This window comes from Temnothorax nylanderi, unplaced genomic scaffold (genome assembly GCF_030848795.1).
Source record: "Temnothorax nylanderi isolate EJ_2023f unplaced genomic scaffold, tnyl_v1.0 TNYL_tig1466_pilon, whole genome shotgun sequence".
NCBI classification, from domain to species: Eukaryota; Metazoa; Arthropoda; class Insecta; order Hymenoptera; family Formicidae; genus Temnothorax; species Temnothorax nylanderi.
In genome coordinates, this window is record NW_027250528.1 from 1 (window position 1) to 11185 (window position 11185).

An 11185-nucleotide genomic window follows, 5' to 3' on the forward strand; every position below is an offset into this window, starting at 1 on the left:
TATGATTGTTTTACTTGCGGGGGGGGGGGGGGTGTTGAATTAGCTTCTTATACGGTTGGAGCTTAAGATTTACTCCGCCGATTCTCAATACGTTTTTCCCATGGAGACAGTCAGCTCTGTGTTTTTTGATGAAATCGATTTCCTAGTATTCCTTCATAGTCCATCGGGAAGTCGTCGTTTACCACGTATTGTGTGGCGTATGACTTGTTTTCCCAATTTTATTGTGGCTTTTATTTTTCCAAGGGTGTACAGTTGGTGTCCTGTTATCCCTGTCAGTGCGAGTTTCTTTTCACGCATTTGTGTATTGCCTTTCAAATTTCCTATTTTGATAAAGGTTAGTGCTGCTCCGGAATCGAGCAAAAATTTCATTTTTTTTCCGTTTTGGTTTCTTGCCTCGGGAGTGTTACAAGATCGAGATTATAATTTTTACTAGTCTTGCTCGTCATTTGAGTAACTTGATACTCGCTCACGGCTCGCGCCTTATGCTTTTTCGGTCTCTCTTCCTCTTCACTGCTACTGCTGCTATACGATATTTCATCGTCCTTGTCTGACGTATGCTTAAACGCTTTCGCTGTTGTATATACCTGTGGTTTTTTATTTCCATCAGTTTTAGATTGGCGTGTTCTTTCCTTTTCGGGTCGGCCGTTTAGCTGCCAACAATCTTCCGTTTATGCCCTACCTTTTTGCAATAATTGCAATACCTTTCGACGGTATTTATTCCGCTGGCTTCTCTCGGGAGAGAATATCTGTTTGCGTATCGGCTCGTACGGCATTCTTGTCCAATATGGCCTAGCTTTCCGGCCTTTCCGCATTTATGGCATTCAACTCCAACGCTTCGAGCTTGTCGGGTTTGCCCCTGACCGTTTTTGTTTCGGTCGGTATATATGTCGAGCGCTGAGAAGGTCCTTTCAATTTCTCCTCTGACGTGGCGCCCAAATTGCTGCTGTGAGATTAGTGTAATTTCGTGATCGCACGATAGTTTGAATGTCATCTCGGAGTCCTAGCTGGAAATTTTCTAGCGCTAGCTCCTGTATCGTATCTAATATCGCTTTTCTTTGTTCTGATGAATGTTCACGGCCTTCGATCATTGATCGATATAGTTCCATTGATAATTTGTCTACACGGAGTCCGTATTCTCTCGCGCTTTCACCTGGGTTTTGCCGGAGCATATTAAATTCTCTCTGAATGTGCGTGGTGCTTCGCTTTGCTAAATAGCACATTTCTATTTCCTGCTTCAATTAAGCGAAAGAGTGTATGTCTCGCGTTTGGAAATCGTACATTGCCTTTCCGTTAATTTCGTGCAAAGTATAGCCTTTAACAACGATTTTTTCCTCAGCGGGATTAATTTCGTTCATCGCATAGGTACTTGCGTTTAAGAATTTTTGTACTTGACTGCGCGAAGTTCCGTCGATTTTCGGAATCATATCGCGAGCTTCCTTTAATTTAATGTAAGTATTTACGGGATCGTGCTGGTTTCTGACGTCTTCCAACGTCCGTCCGTAAGTTATGTCGAAGGGGCCGTTACTAAAGGCGCGGCGGACTCTGTTGTCGTCACGCTCGAAATTCGCGGTCTCTAATCTCTGCAAGCGATTTTGTATTGCGCGCATCTCGTCTAATAGTTCGCCGAGAATGGATCCTTGCATGCCCAGACACTCTCGCTCCGGCTCCGGATTCGCGGGCGTCCGGTGGGCTCCCGTCCTCAGACGGTTTATCTCCGCGTCCACCTGTTCTGGCGTTACAGGCGGATCGTGTACGCCTTCGTGGGATGTACTAGCGCGCGCTGCTCTCTTCCGCTGGTTCATTCTTTCGCCCTTGGGCGTATAATTTTCTTCGCTTGGATCGAACACGTCGCTGTCGTACGACGTCAGCGAAAATTCTCCTCTCTCGGAGTGATCGGCCGATATACTGGAACGTGCGTCACTTATTGTGGGGTCCAGTCGTAGTACGTCACTGTCGTTTTCGCTATACGCTAGCTGCGTACCGCAGGGGGGCGACGAAAGCGCTATCTGGGCGGCACAATTGTGCACTTTTTGGGTCTTTTCTCAATAACACACTAATAGTAGAAGATATTAAGATGTTAAATAATATTATTCAAAATGGTTATTATTCAATGTGGATTTCAAGCAATAAAATCTGATGAATTTCGATCGAAAAGTATTTCAAAAGGTAGCCGACTTGTAAAGAGTCGTCATGTATTCAAAGTATCTGAAAATATTGATCCTGAATATAGGCTGGGCGAAGGATCTGTCATTCGCGAAACTAGTGTAAATGAACCACCTTATCGAATTAAAATAGAGGTAGATATATATATAGTTAGAATTCCAATATTATTTTTTATTAAATTGCATAAATATAAATAGCAATACTAATAATCTTAAGTATAGATCTTAACTTTTTCTTTTATTCATATAGCTGAATGAAGATCGGTCCATCAGAAGTTCTTTCTGTAATTGTAAAGCGGGAAAGGGAAAATGCAAACACATTGCAGCAGTTTGCATTTTTATAAATACGGAAAATACTTCATCAAAAACTGACGAACCATTAGCATGGAATAAACCTTCTAACCAACAATCAGACAAATACTCTAAAGGAGTAAAAATCCAACAGATGTTTCCGTACAAATTCTCAATATCTGACTTTGGTGAACGATTTGAAGTAGATGCTGTCACAAACATATCTGCAACACATTTAAAAATAGTCTAGTTGGGTAAAAATGCTACAAATTGAAAATAATTGCATTTTAGAGCGTGAAAGAGTAACTATAGAAAAAAAAATAGCTTGTGAAGCTCTTTCTCAAGTTATTGAATTTTTACACGAGTACCAAAATTTCGGACAAGTCTATCATAGCTATAATATAATAAAATGTGATATAAATAATAATGTTAAAATTAAATTAAATAAGTTGTCATGCCCTCTGAATCTTAAGACTGAATTTGACCAAGTTAAAGTAGACTTAACGAAATGCAAAGAAATTTGTACAAAGTCTATATCTCAATCTATGTCAGCTATTTGGTTTATTGAAAGAAAACGTAGAATCACGTCTAGTAAGAGAGCCCATCAAATAAAAACCAGGCAAACAAATTTTGAGAGCTTAGCAAAACAATTTAAAAATGAAAAACAAGGAACAGGCCGGATAATCAATGCAATGAAATATGGGATTACAATGGAACCAATCGCACGGAAATGTTTTAAAGCTCACTACAATAAGAAAGTCCATGAAGTGGGATTGGTTGTATCGATACGTCAACCATTTTTGGCATGTAGTCCAGATGGTATAATCATAAATGATAAAGCTTTACTCGAAATAAAATGCCCATATTCGTGTAAAGATATTCACATAGTTGATCGAATACAAAAGCAGTGCAATGTTTCATATTTGTACTTTGATTCAAGTAATGAAATTAAACTCAAACAGCAGGACATACACTGGGCAACAAAATTATCGCAACAAAAATTTACGTAAAAAATTTGCCCAACTTCAAATAAGCATAACTCCGCGAAAAATTGTCATATCTGAAAGATTTTTTTTTCATTTTAAAGGGTGAAGTCTGTATTTTAAGGAACCATTGTTAGATTTTGAATTTAGCCTCCCGCCCTCCCGCCGTTCTTCCAAAAGTAAGGACGTGTTACGTCTCCAAAAAATTGCATACTTTGACACATTCTACGGAGTAGAGTGAATTTTTTTCGTAACTATCATGGCAACCATCGTAAAATATGGACTTTTCCCTGCAAATTAAAAAAAAATTAAGTCCGTACGATTTTTTTTCGCCGAGTTATGGCTTATCAAAGTTACCTATGCATTTTTGTGCATTTAATCACCGCCAACATTAGTATTACCCGATGAACACTTCGGGGAGGTTATTGGTCGGATTTTGCCTATCGTGTATGTGTGTGTGTGTTAGCAGAGATTTGCGCAAACTAATTTTTATTCAAACGAGGCATTGTTACGATTTTGTCTTTGGTTCCGAATGAGCAATACAATACAGTGACTGCAATACTGTGAAGTTTTGTAATACTGAAGTAAGTAACTTCACAGTACATTACTTCTGTAAGTATAACTTCACAGTATTGCAATCACTGTATTGTATCGTTAATTCGAAAACAACGACAAAATCGTAACAATTCCTCGTTTGAATGAAAATCAGTGTGCCCAAATCTCTGCTAACACACACACACACACACACACACACACACACACACACACACACACACACACACACACACGATAGGCAAAATCCGACCAATAACGTCCCCGTAGTGTTCATCGGGTAATACTAATGTTGGCGGTGATTGAATGCACAAAAATGCATAGGTAACTTTGATAAGCCATAACTCGGCGAAAAAAAATCGTACAGACTTAATTTTTTTTTTAATTTGCAGGGAAAAGTCCATATTTTACGATGGTTGCCATGATAGTTACGAAAAAAATTCATTCTACTCCGTAGAATGTGTCAAAGTATGCAATTTTTTGGAGACGTAACACGTCCTTACTTTTGGAAGAACGGCGGGAGAGCGGGAGGCTAAATTCAAAATCTAACAATGGTTCCTTAAAATACAGACTTCACCCTTTAAAATGAAAAAAAAATCTTTCAGATACGACAATTTTTCGCGGAGTTATGCTTATTTGAAGTTGGGCAAATTTTTTACGTAAATTTTTGTTGCGATAATTTTGTTGCCCAGTGTATATTACACTCAAATCCAAACATCATTATATATTCTAGGTATGGAGAAATGTTATTTCTTCGTTTATTCCCAAAAGGATCAGATCCTTGTGACCATACAAAGGGACGAAGTTTTTATGGAGCAAGTAATTTCAAAAATAGAAAGATTTTATTATTGTTATTTTTTTCCAATATTTAGCAATAAGCGCTGTGATAACGATAGTCAAGAAAATAAAGAAAATTATTGTGATAATGAACAAATGGAGACTAAAAGAAGAAAATAAAGACATATAAAAGATAATTATGTACGTTAATGTATATATTTTAATATATAATATTTAATATTTAATGTATTTATTTATTTATATTTTATTTTTAATTTGCATACAATTTTATTCATCGGCCTTAATTAATGGTGGTTGATCATTAGCCAGAATACAACATACGTGCATGATATGGTCGATATATGGAAGTAATTCAATAAGATTTAAAAAACCAGAATCATTTGTTATAAAACTATCTGTGGCTCTACCGCCGTACCCTTTTGATAAAAATGTGATAAGACCATTTGGTGCTATTCCAATAAGAAATTTGACAGTAAATCCACTTTTATATCTGGAGTACATAAGAATCCTTTGTTCAACGGTAGGAGGAGTATCGCATTTCAATTCTGTGCAATCAATGATTGCTCTGCAATTTGGATAATTATGAAAAGCAACTGGTAATGTTGCCTTTATGGCTGCTTTTGAAGGCCAAAAAATCCAGGTTTTAGTAAATGTAGCCAACGTTAGTAGGGAGATAGTGAGACTTCTAGGCCGGGGTGCTCGAGGGGGGAGCGGGGCGGGGGGGGGGACTTTAGCGCCGCGGTCCGGCCGAGGGGTCTGCGGGGGGGGGGGACCTGCGTTCCCAGCATAGGGTTCGCGGGGGGGGGGGGAGGGCCTCGAGATCGCGGAGGTCCTTGGGAAGGGGGAGGGGGAGGAGGGGGATCAGGCGAGCGCGTCGGGGGTCGGGGCATGTTCGATAAACAAATGCCGCCTCGCGTCGATGTTCGGCCGATAGTATTTATAAACAGATGTCATTTCACACCTCAGATGCGAGCGAGCGCCTATGGCAGGCGGCTATAGTTTATGACCTGCGACTAGTGTGACGCCGCGGTCCTTTTCACCTTTCTTCGTAGGAAGAGCCGCTTATCGGGGTTTCGCGGCGCCATTCGGTTATGGCGTCGCGCGTTACAAAGGCGAGCGCCGATGACAGGCAGCTAGATTTTATAAACACTAGACGGCATAAGCGCAGCAACGAGACTCAATTTCTATGGCTATCGACGAACGTTGATGACAGAATTTATAAACGAATATCATCTCGCACTGCAGATGGTCGAGCATCGATGGTCGACGTAGGTACTCGATCAAAAATTTTAGGCGACTTAACCGTCGCGGTCTCTCCTCTTTATTTTTCTTTCTAGGAAGAGTCGCTTATCGGGGTTTCGCGGCGCCATTCGATTATGGCGTCGCGCGTTACAAAGGCGAGCGCCGATGACAGGCAGCTAGATTTTATAAACACTAGACGGCATAAGCGCAGCAACGCGACTCAATTTCTCTGGGTATCGACGAACGTCGATGACAGAATTTATAAACGAATATCATCTCGCACTGCAGATGGTCGAGCATCGATGGTCGACGTAGATACTCGACCATAAATTTTAGGCGACTTAACCGTCTCGCGCAGCAACGCGACTCAATTTCTATGGGTGATATTGTTTCTCTGCAGTGTATGCACACCATGCACTAAAACAGAAGAAACGATACGCGATGCTCTAGTTGAAACGAGAGGAAAAGGCAATAGAAAAAGTATATAAGGAAGAATGAAGCGAGTCAAAATCACAGTCTGTGATTTGAAAGTCTACGCGTCGGTACATCGATTGGAAAAAAGTATAGCGGTTATTTTGCATTTTTTGTGCCAAGTATTCAATACAGAGGAATATTTTTCACGATAAAGAAGATGACAATAATTTCGATATGGATGTAGACGAGGATTGCGCGTTAACGGACGACAGTGACTATTTCAGTGATGAAGACGACGATCATGAAGAAGTCGTCGATAGAATGGTACTGCCTTGGGAAATCGCTGCACAAAATTTACGTAGGAAACGTTGCGTAATATATTTTTATTATTCAACGGGTGGTGCACTTGCACTATGTGCTCCGTGCATGGATGTTCTATCGGACCTTGGCGATTACATGTACGCTCGTCGAAAACACTTCGTTGAGTTTCGCGGAATGATGGATACCCGGTGTTGTTCAAGATGTCATGAAACATTGTACATGATATTTCCACGTAATATGTGCCCAATTTGCACACGAGATGGACAATAATTTCGATATGGATGTAGACGAGGATCGCGCGTTAACGGACGACAGTGATTATTTGAGTGATGAAGACAACGATCATAAAGAAGTCGTCAATAAATTAATGCCACGTCCCGAATTTTTAGCGCTGGATGGACATACGAAGTGTTGCGCGATTTATTTTTATTTTATATATGGTTCGGATAAACTGTGTTATTCGTGCATGCTCACTGTACCAGACACTGGTGAGCACATACATGAATATCGAGAGCATGTAACCGAGCCGTACAACGCAATGAACGGCCGATTTTGCGGAGATTGTCGCACTCCATTGTTCCAAATATATCCATGCAAAATGTGCCCAATTTGCAAGAATTGATCAAAAAAACATTATCGCGAGTGGGGCATTATAAATGTGCGCAACATGGAATGGTCAAGTGAAGAAGAGGAATCTGACGATGATTTAATAAACGATGTCGCCAATGTTCTGCGTGAAGAAGATCGAGGAGTGAAATTGACGGATGTGACATCACCGGTGCAGTTTCTTCGCGATCGCGAACTAGGTATACGCGGAACTGATCGACGCAGCGTTAAACAAAGAGTCGCTATTGACTATATTAATTATCCTTATGAATGGGATTCGGATAACGTGAGACGGAAATTGTATCGGCGGCTGCGGGACGAGGCAAAAGAACGTGAAGCTTGTGAAGCTCGGGATAATTCTTATTTTTGTGATTTTTACTTTAAACCTGACTTTGATTCGGAGTATCAGGAGTATCGCTATTGGGCGAATAAAGTTATTACTGATATGCTCATGCTCACTGATACTATGCTCATTCAAATTCGCACAGGCATTGGGAAGTGCGTCGAATTGGCGGTGATGAAAAACATGAACAGACAGAGATCAATTTTACATATCTTTAATAAGATAATAGGTCCTAATCATACATCGATTCAAAGAGCTCTTGACCGTGAACTTAATGATTTTAATGATTGGCACTTTGATGTCCCCTTCTTCAGTCTTTATAATCTTATGCTTAAACATTATTCCATTCTATATTTCTGTCGACGTTGTCCAACGTGTAAGCGAGTCACGTGAAAGTGCTCCATCGAAGAATGTGACGCGATCTAAAAAATAGTGTGAAAAAGACAGTATTAAAAAACATGGAACATATCGATAAAACGGAATGCAACCTGTTGGAAGGATCCGACCAAATCGCTACCTTGAGTGAATATTTAGCATGGGCACAGCGATGCGATGAGTTTATCGAGCAGCTCGAAGAAGACTGTCGTTCCAAGCGTCCGCGGCTCTCAATCCGCGAAACAGACAATCCGGGACACAGACAATCTTTAGTGGCAAGAATCGCGCGACTCGAAGGTGCGAAGACTCTATTACAGAGACGGTTCGTACATATCGGTGGTGAGTACGCGGCAGGCAGTAGTAGCGGTAACGAAAACGTGGAAAGACTCGTCTGGCGAGAGATCGATGCCGCGTTCGAAAGCCGTGTATTGACCGGTGCAGTGATAAATACCAATTACATCGAACCGCAAAAATTTCTCGAAGATGCTGAAGTAATCGTGCTCGATCATGTGCAAAACGTCATGCAAAGACACGCAAGTATAAAGATAAACACTGTGTCAACGGCGAGTTTGTGACGGGTGAGAAACGTGCGAACAAAAGTATCAACACGAGAAACAGTGAACTCTTTCGTTCGTCCGATCGGTCCAATCTGCGCGAGTGGTACAAGCTACACGTTATCGAGCCCACATTAGCGAAACTCGAGGAGTTTCAGGAACGCGACAGCGGGTGGGCGTGTTATCGCGTATACTCAATTTAACAGTGAACGTGAACAAGTACAATCCTTTGCGCGCGGGATGTTACATCAATTTACCGCAAGAAATTAAATCGAAAAAAGCTGTGATCAACGTGCAATCTATGGACAATGCGTGCTTCGCGTGGTCAGTGGTCGCCGCGCTGTATCCTGCCAAGGATCATACATATTGGGAATCCTCGTACCCTCATTACGCAAAAATATTAAAATTACAAGACATTGAGTTTCCAATGACTTTGAAACAGATTAAACAGTTTGAACAACGCAACGATATATCCGTCAATGTGTATACCATCGAGGGAGAGAAGACGCCAACCGTTCTCCCGATACGGCTCACCGACCGGAAGAGAGAAAAGCACGTAAATCTGCTGTACGCGCAGGACCCGCGAGACGACAACGTGGGACATTTCGCGTGGATAAAAAATCTATCCCGCCTCGTGAGCACGCAATTGAGCAGGCACCGTGGTCGGAAATATTTTTGCGATCGGTGAGTACCTATACTTCTTTTAATAAAAATTATAGAATATTTTATTTTTTATTTAATAATTTACAAAAATTGTGTTTTTCTTTTTGCAGCTGTTTACATTATTTCTACACGAGCGAGAAATTGGAAGCCCACACCGTCGACTGTCAGCAGATGAACGACTGCGCGATCAAGTTACCGAGTGATAACGACAAGTGGTTGGCCTTTAAGAATCACAGCAGGAAGGAACGACTTCCATATGTCGTATACGCCGACCTGGAATGTACCCTCGAGAAGACGGATGCGGATCCGACAACGTCCACGTTCAAGTCTCAACATCATCAGGTATTTAGCATAGGATACTACGTGCGGTGCTCGTACGACGACTCGTTATCCGCGTATAGATTTCGTCGCGATAAGGATTGCGTCGCGTGGTTCGCCGAGGAACTAAGACGTTTAGCACACGACGTAAAGAACATCTTGTCCGCTAATATACCCATGGCGGATTTCACGCGAGACGAGTGGGAAAAGTTTAACAGCGCAACGCACTGTCACGTGTGCGAAAAACCGTTCGAGCCAGACGACGTGCGAGTACGCGATCACTGTCACTTGACCGGCAATTATCGAGGTCCCGCGCATTCTAATTGTAACTTGAATTATAAAAATTCTTACTTTATCCCAGTAATATTTCATAATTTATCGGGTTATGATTCTCATCTATATATATAAAGGAAGATGTCCTGACTGACTCACTCACTCATCAACGCCCAGCCCAAACCCCTGAATCGAATTTTTACCAAAAGTATATGAAATAGGGGTAGAATTTTCCGGGGAGTGCCACTAAGAAGGGATTTTTAGAAATTCAAGCCCTAACGGGGTGAAAAGGAGTAAAACGTGTTTTCACGGATTCTTTAATATCGCCCAGGCCAAAGCCCTGAACCGAATTTTTATCAAAAGTATATGAAATAGGGGTAGAATTTTCCGGGGAGTGCTACTATGTGTATAGTTTTTCGTTACCGATTTTCTTGAAACCGGTTTTCTAATTTTTTTAATTTTTCGGGAAATAATTGATTGAATCTCAAAGAATTATAGACCAAACAGGGGTAGAAATTTCCGGGGAGTGCTATAAAGTGTATAATTTTTCGTTACCGATCTTTTTGGAAGCCGGTATCGAAATTTTTTCAATTTTTCAGGAATTAATTGAATCTTAAAGAATTGTATATGAAGTAGGGGTAGAATTTTCTGGGGAGCGCCATGATGTGTACAGTTTTTGTTATTGATCTTTTCGGAAACCGGTTTTTTTAATTTTCCCAATTTTTCGGAAAATAATTGATTGAATCTCAAAGAATTATACATGAATAGCACTAAATGCTATGGACATAGTAATTTTATAAGACTATAACATTTAAACTTGGGCGTCTTGATGGTCCGCAGTTGGTGCGGCAGCATAGTAAAATTAATTAATTTAATATAAAATTTTCTCCGTGTAAGAATTGACCAATCACAGTCTATTATTCTTTTTGCGGTCAAAGAATAATTAACTGTGATTGGCCAATTCTTACGACTTACGACCTACAACATCCTTGTAGACCGGGCATTAAGAAAAACGACAATTAATAAATGAAATTGGCAACTTATGAATTTATGAAGTTGTCTTTTCTATAGATTGAATTTAAAATCGCGCATAATTTCGTACTGTATAAAAGAAATAAGGATTAAGAGATCGTGATATTAAGAGAAACGGGCTTATATTTTAATAGTATAATCGGATATATTGTCGCGAGAGAGAGAGAGAGAGAGAGAGAGAGAGAGAGAGAGAGAGAGAGAGAGAGAGAGAGAGAGAGAGAGAGAGAGAGAGAGAGGAGAGAGAGAGAGAGAGAGAGA

At 40.7% G+C, this 11185-nt stretch overlaps 1 protein-coding gene and 1 long non-coding RNA gene across 2 annotated transcripts; one reads left to right on the top strand and one right to left on the bottom strand.

Moving 5' to 3' along the window:
* Positions 1 to 7910: 7910 nt before the first annotated feature.
* Positions 7911 to 8622, bottom strand: LOC139787362 (uncharacterized). Its single transcript, XR_011722617.1, has 2 exons — positions 8230 to 8622; positions 7911 to 8134 (listed from the first exon to the last, which is right to left on the bottom strand). It is a non-coding gene; the product is annotated as an uncharacterized lncRNA (long non-coding RNA).
* Positions 8623 to 8657: 35 nt separating this feature from the next.
* Positions 8658 to 10868, top strand: LOC139787363 (uncharacterized). The gene is made up of 2 exons (XM_071726457.1): positions 8658 to 9325; positions 9415 to 10868. The coding sequence occupies exons 1-2, from the start codon at positions 8943 to 8945 to the stop codon at positions 10028 to 10030; spliced, it is 999 nt and encodes a 332-aa protein (XP_071582558.1). The 5' UTR covers positions 8658 to 8942; the 3' UTR covers positions 10031 to 10868.
* Positions 10869 to 11185: the final 317 nt, after the last annotated feature.

Bases quoted from the DNA above. Each gene is read 5' to 3' on its own strand.
- LOC139787363 (XM_071726457.1), top strand. From the start codon at position 8,943: ATGGACAATGCGTGCTTCGCGTGGTCAGTGGTCGCCGCGCTGTATCCT. The intron at 9,326-9,414 runs GTGAGTACCTAT...TTCTTTTTGCAG, and splicing joins CGGAAATATTTTTGCGATCG to CTGTTTACATTATTTCTACA.